The 22,872-nt window shown below is 43.0% G+C and overlaps 2 protein-coding genes across 2 annotated transcripts in view; both read right to left on the bottom strand.

The window, feature by feature from the left end:
• Positions 1–1,528: 1,528 nt before the first annotated feature.
• LOC123724583 (neural-cadherin-like) lies at positions 1,529–14,091 on the bottom strand. Its single transcript, XM_045688750.1, has 5 exons — positions 13,827–14,091; positions 11,851–12,040; positions 9,985–10,235; positions 4,375–4,529; positions 1,529–2,717 (listed from the first exon to the last, which is right to left on the bottom strand). Exons 1-5 carry the CDS (start codon positions 14,089–14,091, stop codon positions 2,088–2,090), a joined length of 1,491 nt encoding a protein of 496 aa, XP_045544706.1. The 3' UTR covers positions 1,529–2,087.
• Positions 14,092–14,368: 277 nt separating this feature from the next.
• Positions 14,369–22,872, bottom strand: part of LOC106561400 (neural-cadherin) — a 97,748-nt gene continuing 89,244 nt past the window's right edge. Inside the window, exon 29 of the mRNA XM_045688749.1 lies at positions 14,369–14,398. Coding sequence (XP_045544705.1) covers positions 14,369–14,398 — 30 coding nt within the window. The remainder of the gene's footprint in view (positions 14,399–22,872) is intronic.

Raw genomic sequence — 22,872 nt, 5'->3', positions numbered from 1 at the left:
CTTTCTGTACATGCATCATTTACACATTTCGGGAAACATGTATTTTGTTCCTGTTCCAGGCTCTTTCCTGACCCAGCTGTCTAGTTTATGGACTAGCACTGCCCTGTAGTGTTCAATTGGAGAACTACATGTATGGAAGAAATACATCTGGAGGAAATGCAATTCTAGGAAGTTACCACTAGATGGGGTTGTGGTAATAGGTATATTCAAGACTGAGCTCGAGACAGAAGACTGCTTGGTACAGAAATACAGGTTCCAAACTGTCGAAGTAGCAAGGCTTATGTTACAAACAGCTACATAAGTCTTGGGAGGAAGGCCCCAAAAATTGGGAGGAAAACCAAAATTAGGTCCAAAAGGCTCCTTAACAGCTTCTACCCCCAAGCCATAAGACTGCTGAACAATTAATCAAGTGGCCACCTGGACTATTTGCATTGACCCACTCAAGACTTTGTTTTTACTCTGCTGCTACTCGGTTTATTATCTATGCATAGTCACTTTACCCCTACCTACATGGGCAAATTACCTCGACTAACCTGCACCCCCGCACATTGACTCGCTACCATATAGCCTCTTTATTTTTATTTTATTGTTTCATTTTAAATCTTTTTCTTACTTTAGTTTATTTAGTAAATATTTTCTGAAAACTGCATTGTTGGTTAAGGGCTTGTAAGTAAGCATTTCACGGTAACGTCTACACCTGTTGTATTCGGGGCATGTGAAAAATACAATTTGATTTGATTTGATGTTTGAACTTGAAGATGCTATTTATATTTGTCTGGCTCCAAGACTTATGGGTTTATACATGTTTCAACACAAGGCCATTATGTGTGACATCACTGACATGGATAAGCACGTGTTACATGTCTAGACGGCACATGTAAGGGCTTGGTACGTTCTAGTAGCTCCAATTTCACTGCCATTTAACTGAAGTCACACAGTGCAATTAAGTATTGAAGAGGTCAGTCAGAGGGAGCTACATACTCTTTAAGTACATGTCAGAGAACTCCAAAAGGGTCAGTAAGGTTTGGGTACAGGATATGAATGATTCATTCTGGAGCAGGAATGAACTGATCGTCTTCACCATCCTCATCATTATCATATTTAAATGTACTGTAGCCTGTTGCTAACTGCTAGAGACACACGTTGGACATTGGAGTCATTTTAAAACCTTTGGAGCACAACGTTGAAGCAACGTTGTGTGGTGGATGTGTGTTTTCTTGTTTCTTACATTGTCCATCTTGAGTTGGATGCTATGCTACCTTTTTGTAGCATTTTTTGTACAACTTTTTCAACTGAATTTCAGAGTTCTAACCAGGTCAACAGCACCTGTGTGCACATGGTTGATGAGGAGCTTGAGAGACAATACTCAGGGGAGTGAAGTAGTCAGAGTCAGGATATTGGTACATACTGGTCCTGGTTCTCAACCCACACACTTTCCAGTCTAGACAAGTGGGTTTTAATTGCATATAATATTTAGGTGCTATTATGAATCAGTAAATAAGAGGTAGTGCATTGACATACTTAACTTGCTGAGGAATAGAGGCATGCATTTACCCAACATAGCTTTTGATAAAGAAAATGGGTTGGTAAAAATCTGAAACAAAAAATGCATCACAAAAATGAACCTCAAAGATAGCAATGGCTTATTATCACAGACATCAATTTGTAAATGTTTTTCTGATTTCTTTATCAAAGATTTTCATTTATTTAAAAGGCGTTAAATCAAAACAAAACAAACAAAATATTATTTTTTCTCACAGAAATTATATTACGTTAATTATCAACAACAAAAAAGGAACCCTATTTATAATCTAGATGACTTTTGCCTTCTTTTACATATGTTTTTGTGGGGTATAGACAGGGCATTGCCAAGAAAATGGTGCTGCTTTTCCAGATTGGTTGTAAAATATGTCACATCAAAGATGTATCACATTTTTGCCACAATCCACCCATAGAATACTTTACAAAGGGATTACAAATCAGAAATGTACATTTCTTAAATATTTGTTCTCATTTGTTTTTTTCCCAACGCCATCTTTGGATCAATCGATTAAAAAATGTCACAACTCCAGTCTCATGCTCTCTTCTCACAGTTGGGCCGCCCCCTCCCTCTCCTTCACTTTGTCCTTCTGTCCCTCTGTGCTCTTGGTGGCAGCAGAGTCTACAGCAGTGTCCACTCTGAGCTCACTGACTACAGCTCGCAGGGCTTTGAGCCTGTCCAGCCGTGGGCTCTGGGCTCTCTGACGCTCCAGGCTCTCCTGACTCCCCTGAACCCTAACCTCTGACCCCTGACCTCCAGCACTGAGGGAGCTAAGTGAGCGCACGGCTAGACCACCATGCTGCCCCCTATTGGACAGGAGACGCGGTGAGGTCATGTAGCCAGGGTTGTCCCCCAGGGGATGGTCCGTGTCCCTTATGACCTCACACAGGTAGCGGGCCAGGTCCTGACTGGAGAAGGAAAGGGACTTATGGGATCGTCGCATGGTGAGGGGAGAGGGTAGGGTAGCCGACCCGGACGGAGGGTGGGCCAGGCGCAGGGCGATTGCCGTGCTGCCGTTTTTGGGTCCGTTTGATCCTTTTGGTTTGGTCCCATTCTTGGTGTCCGGTGGCTTGGTCGTCTGAGGGTAGGAGATTATGCATTGTGGGTAGCTGTATCTCAGTGACTGGGCTGGGCTGGGCTGCAGAGACCTCTGTAACTCCACCATGTTGAAGACATTCTGGAGGGAGGGAGAGAGAGATACAGAGACACAGAGAGATACAGAGACACACAGGAGAGAGTGAGATACGGAGACACACAGAGAGATACAGAGACACAGAGACACACAGGAGAGGGAGAGATACAGAGACACACAGAGAGAGAGAGAGAGACAGAGACACACAGAGAGAGAGAGATACAGAGAAACACAGAGAGATACAGTGACACACAGAGAGAGAGAGAGATACAGAGACACATAGAGAGAGATACAGAGACACAGAGAGAGATACAGAGACACACAGAGAGAGAGAGAGATACAGAGACACAGAGAGAGATACAGAGACACACAGAGAGAAAGAGATACAGAGAGAGAGCGATACAGAGACACAGAGAGAGAGAGAGAGAGAGATACAGAGACAGAGAGAGAAAGAGAGAGAGCGAGAGACAGAGAGGGAGACAAACACAGAGAGAGAGGGAGGGAGACGGATAGAGAGAGAGGGGGAGGGAGACAGAAACACACAGAGAGAGAGGGAGAGAGAGAGAGAGAGAGAGAGGGAGTGCGAGAGATGAAGAAGATGAGATAGTTGATTAGAGATGAGCTGTTTATAAAGACCAATAGACTAATAGAAAACACTCAACAGCAGGACATGCATTTATAATCATATTTGTCTATGAAAAATGCCAGTCTGCGATGCTTTTTATTTCTACCTAAGAAAAAGACATGCGGCCCAAGTGCCAACGTTGGCAGCAACAGCCCCATTAATTGGCCAAACGTGTAATTAATTGTCTGATTGCAGTGGGTAAAAGTGCTTTTACCAGCGCAATTAAACAAATACAGGCATTAAGGACTAATGGCATCTACCGTAGAGATAAATTCGAGAACTCATCTTTGTATCGGTGCTATTTATAGCGCCTGTGACAGCATGGGAAGCGCCATTGAGGCTATCTCCATTTTGAAGTAGTCCATTTTATTCTTCACGATTGGCTGATCCCTTCTGATGAACCGGTTGGACATGTCTCCAACAGCGTCACCAGGAGGGATCAGCCAGTGAAGTTGGAAGTCCGACACAGTTGACTAGATTAAAATAGTGGGAGCCCTCAAACGAGCTGCACATGCTAATACAGTCTTTTGGCCGCTATCATTCTCTAGAGTATCTACTAACATCATTTCTCCTAATTGACTCTCCTTGGATCATTAGTTTGGTGTTCATTTCCAAGCATCTTCCAACACCAGTCCTCCCCGAGCTGTGCTACCAAACTAACACTCACTATGTAAACTGTGAACATCTTCCCATGCTTCCTTGGTTTGTAATGTTTATGTATGATTTGTATCGTTTCTCCTGTGTGAGTTGTTGCACAGGTGTGTGTCTGATGCATAGCTGTAGCTTCGATACTAATTGCCCTAAGGGAATCAATCAAATTGGATTCTACTCTACTGTATTGTAGTGGTCTTATGAGCCCTACTATTGACTCATACGACCACTACATTGACTTATAAGATATTGGTAGTTGTGCTGTGTTGAAGGATAGACTGTTCCTCTACTGTCCGTGTCCTGTCTAAATAGCAGTAGCTGTATCAAACTGTTTAAACCGATCCCATCCTTTTTGTTCTACACAAGTGCCTATGGGGGCAACCAGGGACTCTGGCTTGATTTGGGATTCAGTGTCTCTATCTATACCTGGTCATGCTCCCCTCCGCCCTCCTCATCATAGTTGAGCACGTTCTCTCGGATGTCCTCCCATTCTCCGTGGTGTGCTGATACGTGGTAGACGCTCTCCTTCAGGCCCTTGTGTCTCCTCCAGCAGGAGTAGAGGAACAGGCCAAGCATCAGCACTGGGAGGGGGGGGGTCGCCATAGAGCAAGTTAGGACAGGGACAGGGGTAGACGTCTTCACAAAATGTTCTATCAATTAAAAACACTAGAAATAAATCTGTGTCCCAGACAGTCAGCAACGATTTGTAATGAAGAAGTTAAAATGGACTGTGAAGATGAATGGGGGAGAGGGGTGTGGTACCCGATAAGCACATTTTGTGCCTCACTTCTTAGGGCACAACATGTCAGATAGATGAGCCAACAACACAAAATTGACACTTTACACCCAGATATGAGATGCACAATAACTCTCAATACCAGCCTTTCTTTGTAAAAAAGCAGTCATTGAGAATGGGCAGGGTTTGTTGTCTTTCCATGACATTGCTAATCTGCACTTATCCAATCCCGTGAAACAAAGTACTAGAGATGCATTCTTCTGTTGTGGTTTCTATCCTATCAAAGATGACGCCCCTTAAAACCCTCAACCCTGTTCACAGAACCTACACTCCCTGGAATGTTGTGAGAGCGTTGTAGGAATGCTGCTGAAGCACTGACATCAATCACATCTATTGTGTGTTGAAATATACAGTATGCTGCACTGACCTTTAAAGTTAATTAATCTCAACCAATATTTCTTCTCCTGTCTGCCATCCCTCTTTGTCTCCCGCTTCATTTCTCATTTCTTTATCTCTCTCATTCTCTCGCTCATTCTTGTTTGACTCTCTGTGTTTCTTTCCGCTCTCCTTGTCTCTTCTGACTCCGTACTGCTTTAATCTCTCACACTAAAAGGTGATGCACCAGAACTGGCATCTTTTCTATTGTGCTTTGCTTGTGCAGTAGGTTTGGAAGCATCCGTTCATCAATTTAATAATTGAGGATTCTTTGATAAAGTGCATTGCAGTAATCACATTAGACTGAAGTAATGGTTTACTGAACCCATATCACACTCATCAAGGTCACTCAACTGAATATGTTTTCAAATCCAGAGAAAGGCTCACTGTAAAAAGGTAAGCGGGAGACAAAGCTCAGCTAAGCTTACCCAGGCCTGCTCAGTGTGTGCTGGAGGTATATGTACTGTAGAGTTCTATTGATCAGCTAACATTGCTCCATCCCCTCCACTGTGCTGTACAGATCCAGAGAAACACGCTGAGGAATCCAGATGAGCTACGATCGCAGCAGTACTCAGACCTCCCCCTCCACCACAGTATTACCAGCAGTACTCAGACCTCCCCCTCAACCACAGTATTACCAGCAGTACTCAGACCTCCCCCTCAACCACAGTATTACCAGCAGTACTCAGACCTCCCCCTCAGCCACAGTATTACCAGCAGTACTCAGACCTACCCCTCAGCCACAGTATTACCAGCAGTACTCAGACCTCCCCCTCAGCCACAGTATTACCAGCAGTACTCAGACCTACCCCTCAGCCACAGTATTACCAGCAGTACTCAGACATCCCCCTCAATCACAGTATTACCAGCAGTACTCAGACCTCCCCCTCAGCCACAGTATTACCAGCAGTACTCAGACCTCCCCCTCAGCCACAGTATTACCAGCAGTACTCAGACATCCCCCTCAATCACAGTATTACCAGCAGTACTCAGACCACCCCCTCAGCCACAGTATTACCAGCAGTACTCAGACCTCCCCCTCAATCACAGTATTACCAGCAGTACTCAGACATCCCCCTCAATCACAGTATTACCAGCAGTACTCAGACATCCCCCTCAAGCACAGTATTACCAGCAGTACTCAGACATCCCCCTCAATCACAGTATTACCAGCAGTACTCAGACCTCCCCCTCAACCACAGTATTACCAGCAGTAATCAGACCTCCCCCTCAGCCACAGTATTACCAGCAGTACTCAGACCTCCCCCTCAATCACAGTATTACCAGCAGTACTCAGACCTCCCCCTCAGCCACAGTATTACTAGCAGTACTCAGACATCCCTCTCAATCACAGTATTACCAGCAGTACTCAGACATCCCCCTCAATCACAGTATTACCAGCAGTACTCAGACCTCCCCCTCAATCACAGTATTACCAGCAGTACTCAGACCTCCCCCTCAAGCACAGTATTATACTCAGACATCCCCCTCAATCACAGTATTACCAGCAGTACTCAGACATCCCCCTCAATCACAGTATTACCAGCAGTACTCAGACATCCCCCTCAATCACAGTATTACCAGCTCCACACCTTTATGTGTCAATCAGTCAACACACCCATCAGTGGGGCTTTACCACACACACAGAGAAATGGACGCACACACACGCGCCAAGCCATTGACAATGAAGAACACACATGTGCATACGCACACACCAACAGACTCCGATGAAAACGCACACAGACACACACAGAGATGTGCAGTGGTCGTGTTGTGATATTTTCAAATATATCAATATAACTCAGGCTGGAGACCTTACACAGCTCCTATCCATCAATCCACATGCTGCTGCTTTGAGGTTATCCACCAACCATGGTGGTCTTGGGATGTTCGGTTGAATGTTTACAGTAACATGAAGGGTATGACACGGATGAATCAGTATGATGTACACATCAAACATTTATGCATGTGTCAGAAACTCAATGATATACAACATAGAAAATGGAGAGAAAATATACATTGCAAGGAGAAAAGAAGGACATAAATTGGAGACAGATGAGAGAAGAGAAATGGTGTGAGAAGGCTTTATTAGGAAAAGTATGTTCTAATACAGAAATACAGGCACTTTTACGACTATTTACATCCATTTCCATTCTATGTGGAAAGGCAATTGAATATTTTCTTCTTCATTGAATATCAAATCCAACAACACAACAGTAAAAATGTAAATGTGATGGACAATAAAGCTTTTAAATTTTGAATTTCAAACCCATTTAACAGGCTTAATGAAGCATACTTATATTGCCCAAATGTGCCCGTCTCTGGTTCTGTCTGTAGCAAAAGTTGAACTCGGCAATCAGCCAGTCTGATGGGTTATGTCAATCTGAATTATGGATGATCACTTTTAATGGAGTTTGAGGCAGAGAAGCAGAGACAGAGAGTTCCAGTTTAATTTAGCAGCGTGACTTCACCCCGCCTTAGTGTGTGTTGTGTGTAATGTGTGTGCGTCTTGTCCCGGTGTCGCAGTCTGTCTGGGCCTATGAGGCGTGTTTGTCACTTGCAGGCACACGAACACATGCGCACACAAACACACGCGCATGCATGCACACAGACACAACTCTGTCATCTCCACCAAGCCTTGTCTGATGCTGACTCATTCTCTCAGTTATGACGTAAAGGGAGGAAGATGAGGTGGTCGCCATGACAACAACTTTAACAGTTCATGAAAGGACCTTCAACCGTGTTATCCTGTTAAAGACGGCCCTAGTCTAAGAACTGTAGCCTGAGTCTTGTAAGAGACAGACAAGTGTTGCTAGCTACTGTACTGTATTTCCTGTTACAGAGACGGTTGGAGAAAAGTTCATATAAACTCTTGGCGACCTCTCATTTGATATATATTGAGGAAATAGACTAATTCATCTGGAGGTCAAAAGTTTGAGTGCAGCTTATAAATGCCAGGAACTAAAGTAACTGTAGCAACTAGGTACCTTACATGACGGCATCAGGCAGTTTAATTTACACATTCAACACATGAATGTTCATAAATGATGCCAAGGCCTCAGTTTGTTATCTTTGTATTCATTATATCAAATACTGAAGTATCGTTTTATCGGTTTCTCTCAGGGAGCCAGCGTGTCAAAATAACTGATGTTGCAATTCACCAGCCAAATGCCCCAGGAAGGTGTTGGGTTGTTGAGTCAGTTATAGAGCTAGTAGAGACAGTGTATTGAATCGTCAGACCATTTTATAACCCTGTTTGTGACAGAGAGCCTCATAAACTGTATAGTAGTAGCTCCATGGAGAGAGAGCCCTCTGCACTGGACACAACAACACAGCTTACTACGTGTCAGAAACAAATGGGTTGTTCCATGAAATGAGTGTCTTTTGCGCCCCTTTAATATATTAAACAGAAATTGTGCAGAAATATTTAATTTTATAGCCTGTTATATTAAATGAAATGCCCTTTAATATAGACTACATAAATAATTAAATCAATCAGATTTTTTATGAGTAAAGGCTTGCTAAAGATCCCTTCATCAACCCTGCTTCACCATCATTGTAAAGCCCAAGTTATTTTGTTGCTTTGACAAAGTAATTTATGGAGATTATTATTTATTTAATGTGATTAGTGATTCATTTACGTCTCTCCCTCATTTTTTGGGTCGGCCATGTTATGTGAACTGAATTATTTTTTTATATATATGGTAAAACTAATACTTTGAATATTTATTTCAAAAGAAACATTGAACATCTTAATAGTCAAATCATATTGTAAAAGCAGGTGAGCTGGTTCTACTCTTTTTGGCCATTTTCTGGTGTTTTTTGGTGAAAAACTGAGCTGGTCAGGCATAACACCTCAACCCTGTTGCCCATGTATAGACAGGCTAGAAATGTTTTAATAACAATGTCATTTTTTTTGTGAAGCTTGCATTCAATTGCCACTCCCTCTTGCACATAAGTTTCCATTCTGCCTGTCACAAGGGGATTTATGGTTGATTTACAAAGAAATCGTCAACACTGTTTCTTTATTTGGCACTCTTGAGATTGGGGAAAGATGTTTTTTTTAGGAAGAAAGAACATGTGCTCTTTGTAGCAGAATGTTGAAATTGGGTGAAATCAGAGTTTTTGTTTGACCAAGTTACACTTCTCAAAAGGCACTGAATTGGTGGAATGCGCCAGACATGGACACATTTAGGTTAAAGGAAGAATGGAGAAGAAAGTAATTGACAAAGAAATACGGAGGGAGAGATAAAAACAGACATGACAGAACTGGAATGACAAACAGACGAGATAAAACAAGTCGGACAGATAAAAAGGTAAGACAAAGGAGGATGACAAATAAAAGTCTGAATTTACATCACAATCATCAGGAAAGACAAAATAGATGTGAGGAGGGGATGACTGAGGGGCCCCCAAACCTTTTGAACTGTGACCCAGTGAAAGCTTTCAGAGTTTTTTTTTGTGGCTCACAGAGTCGACAAAATCAATGTTTCTAGCCAGGACCTTTGCAGCCACACTGACTGAACCCACTCACAGACCCTGAGGCCCAAACTAACAAAACACTTGGGGCTCAATACCATCGAACCCACATTCCTGTGCAGTATCTCTTTTTCCCAAGGCCAAATAAAATCACAGATGATTTAGGTACTGCAAGAACCTATTACCAGATCTAGAAAACTGTGTACCCAGTTTATAAATAAAGACACTGCATAACCGTTAATATGGTGTGTTCCGTTAAATTCCAGCCTTGAGAACAACCAAAACCAGATTAAATCAGATTGAACTAGAAGAAACCAGATGAGAGAGTGAGGATGAAAGACGGTATGATCACCACAGGTAGTAGATGATATAGTCCATATAGCTACCTAGGAAGGCCAGGACACAGATACTGATGGCAAACGCAGAGCTGAGGCTCAGCGTGTTGTTGTCGTCGTTGTGGTACAGTGCCAGAGAGACCTCACAGTGGCGCCCGCGATAGCCCTCCGAGCAGTGACACGAGTACTTGGAGGGGGAGTGGGCCACACAGGTGCCATGGCGACAGGGCCTGCTGGCGCACAGCGTGTAGACGCAGACCTTGCCCGAGGCATTCTTCTTCATCATGTGACCAGGGGGGCACCTGTGGAGATGCAAATGATGAAGAGGTTGTGGTGAGTGATTAGGCTACCGCACCAGGGATTCATTGGATAATAATGACCATTGTTGTCTTTGGAGGAAAAAGGGGGAGGCTTGCAAGCCGAAGAACACCATCCGAACCGTGAAGCACGGGGGTGGCAGCATCATGTTGTGGGGTTGCTTTGCTGTAGGAGGGACTAGCGCACTTCACAAAATAGATGGCATCCTGAGGACGGAAAATTATGTGGATATATTGAAGCAACATCTCAAGACATCAGTCAGGAAGTTAAAGCTTGGTCGCAAATGGGTCTTCCAAATGGACAATGATCCCAATCATACTTCCAAAGTTGTGGCAAAATGGCTTAAGGACAACAAAGTCAAGGTATTGGAGTGGCCATCACAAAGCCCTGACCTCAATCCTATAGAAAATGTGTGGGCTAAACTGAAAAAGCGTGTGCGAGCAAGGAGGCCTACAAACCTGACTCAGTTACACCAGCTCTGTCAAGAGGAATGGGCCAAATTTCACCCAACTTATTGTGGTAAGCTTGTGGAAGACTACCCAAAACGTTTGACCAAAGTTAAACAATTTAAAGGTAATGCTACCAAATACTAATTGAGTGTATGTTAACTTCTGACCCACTGGGAATGTGATGAAAGAAATAAAAGCTGAAATAAATCATTCCCTCTACTATTATTCTGACATTTCACATTCTTAAAATAAAGTGGTGATCCTAACTGACCTAAGACAGGGAATTTTTACTAGGATTAAATGTCAGAATTGTGGAAAACTGAGTTTAAATGTATTTGGCTAAGGTGTATGTAAACTTCCGACTTCAACTGTATGTATTATTGTAATAAATTAGGACAAGATATACAATTACAGGAAAATAACCTGTCCTTTTATCATTATTTTTGGAAAATTATTTGAAATCTGCAAAGCACTCTCAGTAACAGTAGCCTTGTTGTTCCATGTCCTCATTTCTGTCAGTATATTTCCGCCGCTCCTGAAGATGGTCTCTCCAAGCTTAGTGCCCTGTGTGGACATCCCATAGTGATGAAAGGCTTTTCAGTAGTTCCACATGCTCTGATCCCAGCCAGTACGACAGGAAACACTGGAGTCCTGGGGTGTTTAAAGACACTGCTGCCGAAACACTCCCTGTCACTATGATTAGAACATGGCTTTATTCAGCTCAGGTTGACACACGGCTAGGATTCTCAAAAGAGCTAGAGAGAATGAGAGAGAAAGAGAAGAGAGAAAGACAAAAGAAGAGTGTCCCTGTCTGACCTGGCCAGGGTTGTAATGGTCAGGACAGGTCAAAACTGGTCATGCTATAGACTACTAAGCCTTGTCCAGTTGTTTGGCTGCTACATATCTAGTCCAGGTACAACTGACCTGTCCTTGTCTGGGGGATGTTTTCTGCTTGAAGGGAAGTTAGTGTCTCTTTGTTATACTGGGACAGTGAGTGGCCAGTGCTGGCATAGATCAAGGAGTTGTGGCCTATAACCAATGACCAGGCCCCAGAGTTTTTCCTGAGCATGTGACCTCACCTGGAAAATTGCTGTCCCTCAGCTTTAGCCCAGAGTTTTTCTTACATGATTTCCTGCTGCCATTTATGTACCTGCACTCGTGTTTCCTCCAGAGGTCCATGCAAATGAAGGGGGGAGAGCACTGGTGGTTCCTGCAGGCGTCTGAGGGGCAGCCTGGGGAGACCCCCTGAGAAGTGACCACCTGGAGCCCCTCAGACCCCACGGAGGGCTGCTTGGCAATGGGCATGGGCCGCCCATTCAGCCTTAGGTCTCGTAGACACCCTGGAGGAAAAACACAGAGAGGGAAAGAGAGATAAGACAGCAATATAAGTGACATTCATACACACCAGGCCTAAGGCAAAAAGCCTTTAATTTAAGTATGTTTCATGAAGGGACAGAGACACATGACCACACAGGAATAGAAGAACACAGGCATACGCGCAAAAACACACACACACACACACACACACACACACACACACACACACACACACACACACACACACACACACACACACACACACACACACACACACACACACACACACACACACACACACACACACACACACACACACAGAGAGAGAGAGATAGAGAGATAGCCCAGGGCTTAGCTGTCAGTGCGAGCCCTCTGTTTTGAAGGATATTTACTCTGTTAGTTTGTCTGGCCATCCTCTGGGAGGGAGAGGCGAAACACATCATTTATATAGAGGGGGTGGGGGTTTCTCCTTACATGGGGTAGGGACAAAAATGTGCAGTATTATAGCTAATCTCATGCTGATTTAGAGGTCAGGGATTCTTGAAAGATGGGACAATCTCAACTTTTCAAATATTTAACAGAATTTTAACAAAATGTGTAATATATACAGTACCTGCCAAAAGTTTGGACACACCTACTCACTCCAAGGTTTTTCTTTTTATTATTTTCTACATTGTAGAATAATAGTGAAGACATCAAAACTATGAAATAACACATATGGAATAATGTAGTAACTAAAAAAGTGTTGAACAAATATATTTCACATTTCAGATTCTTCAAAGTAGCCACCCTTTGCCTTGATGACAGCTTTGCACACTCTTGGCAAATCTCGGACACATCTTTTAGGAATAACAGTTTTGACAGAAATATTCTTTAAAGCAACAGAGGTCCATTGCAAGAAATTACATAAGATGTATTTTTGTCACGCCCTGACCTTAAGAGATCCTTTTATGTCTCTATTTTGGTTGGTCAGGGCGTGAGTTGGGGTGGGCATTCTATGTCCTTTTTTCTATGCTTTGTGTTTCTTTGTTTTGGCCTGGTGTGGCTTTCAATCAGGGACAGCTGTACTTCGTTGTCACTGATTGGGAGTCATACTTAGGCAGCCTGTTTTCCTTTGGGGTTTGTGGGTAGATAATTTCTGTTTAGTGTTTTGCACCTGACGGGACTGTTCGGTTGTTCTTTTGTTTTGCTTGTCGGATTTAGTGTTCAGTTTTATCATAAAAAATTACAAACACTTACCACGCTGCATTTTGGTCTGATTTCTCTTCCCCTTCATCTGAGGATGACGAAGACCGTTACAATTTTTCAGTTAATATCCATTATTTTCAAGAGTTTGAAAATGTGATCCTTTGCTCTATGCGTGGAAGGTTCATTTACACGCATAGAGCCGATATACAAATGTATACTATTCCACTAAATGTATGTTTTAAGCTCAAATAATGCAACACAATACAATACTATAGAAATAAAGTTTCCCTTCTGGACAAGGATTGTCCTGACTTTCAAGAATCTCTGAGCTAATTTCCTTCTATTCTACACATTTTTCCCATGAGGCTGAGAGAGGATTTTGCAGTTCTAAAGCTAATTATGTGTAATTATATGTTTTATTTCATGGCTTATGACATGAAATAAAAGGAGGGGACCTGAGCCCCCAAATCTTGTGGGCCCCCAGCCTTGTGGTGGTTGGATGGGTGTGTGCTACACCATTGGAAGTTAGATGGATAGTACAGTATTAGTGGGCTGTACCAGGGGGCAGTACCAGGGGACAGTACTAATGGTCAGTACAAGATGGCAGTACCAGTACCATACCTAGGAAGCTGCGGTTGTGTCCTGAGGGGAAGGAGTTTCCCAGCATCACCACTGATTGGTCGATGACTATCTCCTGACTCCGCCCAGGAGCGGCCGTGACCTCCCGCCTTCCGCCGCCACCGTCCAATTGAAGGGTGAACTCTTTACCATGACGATGAAGCTCCACCTCGTGCCATTCTCCATTGTCAAGGCGATGGAAGGGCAGCGTGAGGTTGTAGGGTCTGTCACCCAGGTTGTAAAAGACAGCCAGTAGCCCCTGAAACATCTGAAATATGCAGAATATATCGATCAATTAAAATAATCCAAAATGGCTATAAAAATCACAGAGTTCACCTTTAAAACTTGCAGTGCAAAAACGGCAATGTACAATTAAGAAGGCAATTTTCTATTTTCAATTCAATTAAGCCCATTGTATTTAATCATGCTTTACAAAACTGCCACGGACATCAATTAATTTAGTCCAGAGGGAGAATATCACAGACAACAATTATCCACAGCAAACACACTGGGCTGGAAATAGGGCTGAGAGGGGCTGCTGGCTGCTATAACCGCAGTTTGCACATGTCCATCCCCTAATTGGAAACCGTGGAGCAGAGATAATTCAATACTGTGTTTTAATATATGCAGCAATATAGCCCAGCTTGTTTTAACTATTGCTCCCTCAGCATTGTCATCAGATCATAATGCCAACATTCTATTCCCCCCGGCCCCCCTATGGACCCCCCCCCACAGGCAGCCTAAGCAAACAAAAGACAATAAACTCAATCGATCCCAACTTTGAACAGAATCCGACCATGCAAACATTTCACTACAAAGGAAAAACTGACAATATTTTATTGCGTAAACCTTTCTATTTGACTTTTAAAACACCAGCTAGTAAAATAAATACAAAGCATCTTAATAAGCGATGAGGGTTATAAGCATTGATTTACACCTTTACACTAACACTCAACAAAATAAAGCAACCCTGTGGGTTTTAAAAACACGTTGAAGGATGCCATTTTGTAAAGATAAAGACACATCAATACGAAGCAGAAAATGTTTCAGAGACCTAAAACTCGACAGTCCCCGGTAACCTTGTTAACCTGTCATGGCTAGGGGGCAGTATTTTCACGGCCGGATAAAAAACGTACCCGATTTAATCTGATTATTACTCCTGCCCAGAAACTAGAATATGCATATCATTATTAGCTTTGGATAGAAAACACTCCAAAGTTTCTAAAACTGTTTGAATGGTGTCTGTGAGTATAACAGAACTCATTTGGCAGGCCAAAACCTGAGAAGATTCCATGCAGGAAGTGCCCTGTCTGACAATTTCTTGCCCTTCTTGATTATCTCTATCCATTACAGGGGATCTCTGCTGTTATGTGACATTTCCTACGGCTCCCATGGGCTCTCAGAAGGCGGCAAAAAGCTGAATCGTGGCTTTGCAGGCTCTGGCTGAAAAAAAGTAGCGCGTTTGGGTAGTGGCTGGTCACAGTACTGTGAGACTCAGGCTCGTGCCCGAGTCGACCCCATGCTTTATTTTCTTTCGTCTGTTTACCTAAACGCAGATTCCCGGTCGGAATATTATCGCTTTTTTATGAGAAAAATGGCATAAAAATTGATTTTAAACAGCGGTTGACATGCTTCGAAGTACGGTAATGGAATATTTAGAAATCTTTTGTCACGAAATGCGCCATGCTCGTGACCCTTATTTACACTTCGGATAGTGTCTTGAACGCACGAACAAAACGCCGCTATTTGGATATAACTATGGATTATTTTGAACCAAACCAACATTTGTTATTGAAGTAGCAGTCCTGGGAGTGCATTCTGACGAAGAACACCAAAGGTAATCAAACTTTTGTAATAGTAAATCGGAGTTTGGTCAGGGCTAAACTTGGTGGGTGTCTAAATAGCTAGCCGTGATGGCTGGGCTATCTACTCAGAATATTGCAAAATGTGCTTTCACCGAAAAGCTATTTTAAAATCGGACACCTCGATTGCACAAAGGAGTTCTGTATCTATAATTCTTAATGAAGTAGAAGTCCTGGGAGTGCATTCTGACGAAGAACAGCAAAGGTAATAACATTTTTCTTATAGTAAATCTGACTTTGGTGAGGGTAGTCATTATAGTCATTATAGCCTCATAGTCATTATATAATTTCAAAGTGCTGGAGTACAGAGCCAAAACTAAAAATGTGTCACTGTCCCAATACTTTGAGCTCACTGTATATCGGTGTCACTTTGAAAAACGCCAAACGCATGCATACTACAAAGACCAAAGTCTAGCAACATGTCGGATGAGATAGCAAAAGCTCAGGTTGCCCAGGCCGGCGGAGATACAATCTTCGGCAAAATCATTCGCAAGGAGATTCCTGCAAAAATATTATTTGAAGATGAAATGCATTTATTTACCACTTGGTGGGTGTCTAAATAGCTAGCCCTGTGATGCCGGGCTATCTACTTAGAATATTGCAAAATCTGCTTTCACCGAAAAGCTATTTTAAAATCGGACATAGCGAGTGCATAGAGGAGTTCTGTATCTATAATTCTTTAAAAAATTGTTATGTTTTTTGTGAACGTTTATCGTGAGTAATTTAGTAAATTCACCGGAAGTTTGCTAGTATGCTAGTTCTGAACGTCACTTGCTAATGTAAAAAGCTGGTTTTTGATATAAATATGAACTTGATTGAACAAAACATGCATGTATTGTATAACATAATGTCCTAGGGTTGTCATCTGATGAAGATCATCAAAGGTTAGTGCTGCATTTAGCTGTGGTTTGGGTTTATGTGACATTATATGCTAGCTTGAAAAATGGGTGTCTGATTATTTCTGGCTGGGTACTCTGCTGACATAATCTAATGTTTTGCTTTCGTTGTAAAGCCTTTTTGAAATCGGACAGTGTGGTTAGATTAACGAGAGTCTTGTCTTTAAAATGGTGTAAAATAGTCATATGTTTGAGAAATTGAAGTAATAGCATTTCTACGGTATTTGAATAACGCGCCACAGGATTCCACTGGCTGTTACGTAGGTGGGACGATTTCGTCCCACCTTCCCTAGAGAGGTTAAACAGCTCGCCGACTCAACACCAACTCAAAGATAAATACATTTTCGTCAAAATGTTATTATTGACATAGCCTTCTTCTGTTCAATGATCTCTACCTATATAGTACTCTAAATACCCAAATTCATGGTGTTAAGTTCAAAAGAATACAAGACAAAAATTGCTGACTCCATTCAAACCAATTAGGGTTTGGAACTTTAAAGCCAATTATCTCAGAATCATTATTTTGCAGACAGAACCTTATAGTCCCAAGGTTTTGATATATGGGGCTGGTTGGCAGAGAAGGGTAGAGGGGGGTTGCTGCTACACTGACTCAGATATTCCAAGAGGAGCAATAGCAGTGCGAGAGCAGTGAGACTGCATGTTGGTGCTCTCTCTGACACCAACAAGCTGTTGGAGAGATATGTTTGTCACAAGGAAGCAACAGTAGGATAGAGCAGTGGAAACAGTTGACCTGTTTGGGTAGGTGTTCTTGCGTGACAGACACTAGCCGAGCAGTCTCCTGCCAGGTGCTGTGGACACACTGTCACTCAAAGAGGCCAAAAGCTCCTACAACCCTTGAACCCTAACATCCTATCTCCACAGAAATGGCATTCACACTCAGAAAATGTGTTCTATTTTCCTGGCAAAGCCAGACAGAGAAGAGCCTTATGAAGTAGCAGATACTAAAGGTAAGCTACGTTGATTGAAAATGCCACTCCATGTTTTCCAGTTCAAATAGGGTACACAATTCGAGCAATCCACTGAAAAAGCCCTCAATAATAGCTTGAAGGAGAAAAGACAGAATTGGATCTTTCCACTGAAGAGAGCTCTTACGTCCAACTAATAACAGCTACCCACTTTCCTATACCATAATACTGAAGGAGAGATGTGCTTATAACTAGACAGTAGACACTAGACACTGAAATAACCCTGAATACTGTTCTGTAATGTTCCATAGGCACATCTCAAAACAACCCTAAGGCAATATAAGTATACTCCGAACATACATATAGTACCCACTCTGTCTTCCAAGTCTGCTATTACTCACTCCACTGTTAAGTGTCAAGCCTACGGTTGCAAAGGGTCGGAAACTTTCCGGTAAATTTCTGGAATTTTCCATGGGATGTTAAGCCCTGTAATTTGGGGAATTTTGCTTAAATTCATCAAAAAAGTTAGCTTATAACATGAAGCATTTTTTGTGGGATACACATAAGGCAATTCTAGGTCTTGTGGCGTATTTTGGTTAAACTTCCCCAAATCAATGGAATTGCAACCCTCTGCATGCACAGTGCATTCTTCCATCACATGTGCAGAGCACTCTTCCATCACATGTACAGCTGATTCTCAAGCTATTGCACACTAATGAGCTGCTATTGAGCTCACACTACTACACTGTCTGAGACAAGGACTATGATTAAGTATAGTCTGGCCCAGGAGTGTGAAGGTGAACGGAAAGGCTGGAGCAACGAACCGCCCTTGCTGTCTCTGCCTTGCCGGTTCCCCTCTTTCCACTGGGATTCTCTGCCTCCAACCCTATTACAGGGGCTGAGTCACTGGCTTACTGGAATTCTTCCATGCCATCCATGGGAGGGGTGCGTCACTTGAGTGGGTTGAGTCACTGACGTGGTCTTCCTGTCTGGGTTGGCGCCCCCCCCTTGGTTTGTGCCATGGCGGAGATCGTTGTGGGCTATACTCGGCCTTGTCTTAGGGCGGTAAGTTGGTGGTTGGAGACATCCCTCTAGTTGTGTGGGGGCTGTGCTTTGGCAAAGTGGGTGGGGTTATATCCTGCCTGTTTGGCCCTGTCCGGGGGTATCATCGGATGGGGCCACAGTGTCTTCTGATCCCTCCTGTCTCAGCCTCCAGTATTTATGCTGCAGTAGTTTATGTGTCGGGGGGCTAGGGTCAGTCTGTTACATCTGGAGTATTTCTCTTGTCTTATCCGGTGTCCTGTGTGAATTTAAATATGCTCTCTCTAATTCTCTCTTTCTCTCTTTCTGTCTTTCTCTCGGAGGACCTGAGCCCTAGGACCATGCCTCAGGACTACCTGGCATGATGACTCCTTGCTGTCCCCAGTCCACCTGGCCGTGCTGCTGCTCCAGTTTCAACTGTTCTGCCTGTGGCTATGGAACCCTGACCTGTTCACCGGACGTGCTTGTTGCACCCTCGACAACTACTATGATTATTATTATCTGACCATGCTGGTCATTTATGAACATTTTAACATCTTGACCATGTTCTGTTATAATATCCACCCTGCACAGCCAGAAGAGGACTGGCCACCCCTCATAGCCTGGTTCCTCTCTAGGTTTCTTCCTAGGTTTTTGGCCTTTCTAGGGAGTTTTTCCTAGGGAGTTTTTCCTAGCCACCGTGCTTCTTTCACATGCATTGCTTGCTGTTTGGGGTTTAGGCTGGGTTTCTGTACAGCACTTTGAGATATCAGCTGATGTACGAAGGGCTATATAAATACATTTGATTTGATTTTGATTTGATTTGACTACATGCTTTCTGGTAAGTTTGGATTACAATACTGGGTGGGGTGAATATATTTTATATGACATACATGATTTTTTGTTAACTAGTAAATAGTAGCCTACAGCAAAGTGGGTTTAAATCATTTGTAAGTTGTTAACAATTTCTGCTAGTTAGTTTTAGTTTTTGCTACCGTGTGGGTTTTAGCTTGCTTGAGCCTGCTAACTGGGGAGTGTTAATTCACCTGTTTCCATACATGTTTCATGTTAAAACATTTATCTTACAAAGGAGTTGTTTAATCTAACTGCTTAACTATTTATCTGTACATGGAATTGTATTTGTGTTTTTTTTACTCATTTTTTTCTAATCTTTATAGGAAAATGCCACGGGCACTTTCTGATGTGTGGAGACTTTCCACTACAGCTAATGTAGAAGAAAATGTTGTGTACATTTGCAAATACTGTGCCAAATCATATGTGAAGAATGCAACAAAGATGCAGAATCATCTGGCCAAGTGCATAAAGTTCCCTCAGCTTTCACAACAAGCCACGGGCACTATCTGATGTGTGGAGACGTTTCACTGCAGCTACAAGCAGCCTCTGACAAAAGTCCCTCTACTTCTATTCGAGGTGAAAATGATGAATCAGACACCTTATTGATAGCAACAGCTCATGGTCCTCCTGGAATCAGACGTTTTTTTGACTAAATGGAGGAACGTAGTCAGAGAAATACTGATGAATGTCTTGCTCCAGCTGTGTATGCAACTGGTTCACCTCTGATGCTCACAGGCAATGTGTATTGGATGAGATTTCTAAATGTTCTTCACCCAGCATACACCTCTCCAACCAGACATGCTTTATCTACTCATTTGCTGGATGCAGAGTTCAACAGATTTCAGGTGAAGGTCAAGAAAATCATAGAGAAAGCAGACTGTATTGCAATCATCTCTGATGGGTGGTCGAATGTTCGTAGGCACGGAATAATTAACTACATCATCTCCATCATCTTCTATAAGAGCACAGACACAAGGGACAACAGACACACCTGTCTCTACATTGCAGATGAGCTGAAGGCAGTCATCAATAACCTTGGACCACAGAAGGTATTTGCACTGGTGACAGGCAATGCTGCGAACATGAAGGCTGCTTGGTCTAAAGTGGAGGAGTCCTGCCCTCACATCACACCCATTGGCTGTGCTGCTCGTGCATTGAATCTGCTCCTCAAGGACATTTGGGGCAGCAGGTAGCTTAGTGGTTAGAGCGTTGGGCCAGTAACCGAAAGGTTGCTAGATTGAATCCCCGAGTTGACAAGGTAAAAATCTGTCTTAACTGACTTGCCTGGTTAAATAAATAAAAAATAAAATCATGGTGCTGAAAACAATGGATACACTCTACAAGGAAATGGTTAGGTATGTGAAGGGCCATCAAGTTATAGCAGCAATCTACCTCGCCAAGCAAAGTGAGAAGAATAAAAGCAACACATTGAAGCTACCCAGCAACACCTGTTTGGGTGGTGTTGTCATCATGTTTGACAGTCTCCTGGAGGGGAAGGGGTCTCTCCAAGAACTGGCCATATCACAGTCTGCTGATATGGACAGCCCCATCAAGAGGATCCTTCTGGATGATGTATTTTGGGAGAGAGTGGTAAGCAGCCTGAAACTCCTGAAACCTATAGCATTAGCCATTGCACAGATTGAGGGAGACAATGCCATCCTGTCTGATGTTCAGACTCTGCTTGCAGATGTAAGAGAAGAAATCCGTGCTGCCCTGCCCACTTCACAGTTGCTCCAAGCAGAGGAAACTGCAGTTCTGAAATACATCAAAAAGCATGAAGACTTCTGCCTGAAGCCCATGTTGGACCCCAAGTATGCTGGCAAGAGCATCCTGTCTGGTGCAGAGATCAACAAGGACTATGGTGTCATCACTACCGTGTCTCGCCACCTTGACATTAATGAGGGCAAGGTTCTTGGCAGTCTGGCGAAGTACACTTCCAAGCAAGGGCTTTGGGATGGAGATGCAATATGGCAGTCGTGCCAACATATCTCATCAGCCACCTGGTGGAAGGGACTTTGTGGATCTGAGGCTGTTTCCCCTGTTGCCTCCATCATCCTCCAAATCCCACCAACATCAGCCGCCTCAGAACGCAATTGGTCCTTGTTTGGGAACACACACACCAAAGCATTTAACCTGCTGACCAATACAAGGGTTGAAAAATTGGTGGCCATCCGTGCAAATGTGAGCCTTTTTGAGCCTGACAAAGTTATCCTCAACAAGGTTGGAAAGTGACAGTGAAGATGAGGCCTCAGAGTCTGATGTTCAAGAGGTGGACATTGAGGAGGTCCAGGGAGAAGATATGGAAGCCTGAAAGGAAGATAAGCAAAGCTTTAGTTTCTAGACTATCATTTTACAGATTTATGTTGAAAACGTTTTAGGGAGATGCGATGGATCATTGGGAATCATTCAATATTCCCGTTCTTTTGTTGTTCAGTGAAATCATCCCATGTGAAGAGTCAACTCATTTAATTAAAGTTAAAATCGTAACTAAATGTTTTTTTTTTTATTTCTATTGGAAGGATTTAATCATTTGCAATTATGTCTACTTATGATAAGGTAAAAGGTTTCTGTTTCTGTCTCCATATGATATGGTAAATATATCCAATGCAAAAAACATCTACATTTAAATGGTATTAATATTAATTTGCATATATTTCAGTTAATTCCCATATATATTCCCGTTAATTCCCATATATTCCCCTTAATTCCCATGGAAAGTTTCCACCTCTGAACATTCCCCAAAATGTGCAACCCTAGTCAAGCTCCTCCCAGCTGCCCACAGCATTGCGGCTAGGAAACACTGTCACCACCAATAAATCCACGATAATTGAGAATTTCAATAAGCATTTTTCTATGGCTGGCCATCTATGCCTGGCTACCCCTACCCCGGTCAAGTGCTCTGCACCCCCCACAGCAACTTGCCCAAGCCTCCCCCATTTCTCCTTCACCCAAATCCAGATAGCTGATGTTCTGAAAGAGCTGCAAAATCTGGACCCCTACAAATCAGCCGGGCTAGACAATCTGGACCCTCACTTTCTAAAATTATCCGCAGCAACTGTTGCAACCCCTATTACTAGCCTGTTCAACCTCTCTTTCATATCGTCTGAGATCCCCAAAGATTGGAAAGCTGCCGCAGTCATCCCCCTCTTCAAAGAGGGAGACACTCTAGACCAAAACTGTTACAGACCTATATCTATCCTGCCCTGCCTTTCTAAGGTCTCCGAAAGCCAAGTTAACAAACAGATCACCGACCATTTCGAATCCCACCGTACATTCTCCGCTATGCAATCTGGATTCCGAGCTGGTCATGAGTGCACCTCAACAACACTCAAGGTCCTAAACGATATCATAACCGCCATCGATAAAAGACAATACTGTGCAGTCGTATTCATCGACCTGGCCAAGGCTTTCGACTCTGTCAATCACCACATTCTTATCGGCAGACTCAACAGCCTTGGTCTATCAAATGACTGCCTCGCCTAGTTCACCA

The sequence above is a fragment of the Salmo salar genome, chromosome ssa10 (assembly GCF_905237065.1).
Source record: "Salmo salar chromosome ssa10, Ssal_v3.1, whole genome shotgun sequence".
In the NCBI taxonomy this organism is placed as follows: Eukaryota; Metazoa; Chordata; class Actinopteri; order Salmoniformes; family Salmonidae; genus Salmo; species Salmo salar.
Note: the sequence above shows the minus strand (reverse complement) of the source record. Positions and strands in the feature narration are given on the sequence as shown.

Bases quoted from the DNA above. Each gene is read 5' to 3' on its own strand.
- LOC123724583 (XM_045688750.1), bottom strand. From the start codon at position 14,091: ATGTTTCAGGGGCTACTGGCTGTCTTTTACAACCTGGGTGACAGACCC. The intron at 10,236-11,850 runs GTACATAAATGG...GCATCTCCACAG, and splicing joins TGGAGGAAACACGAGTGCAG to GTGCCCCCCTGGTCACATGA. The intron at 4,530-9,984 runs GTAGCTATATGG...CCCCCCTCCCAG, and splicing joins CTGTGTCCTGGCCTTCCTAG to TGCTGATGCTTGGCCTGTTC.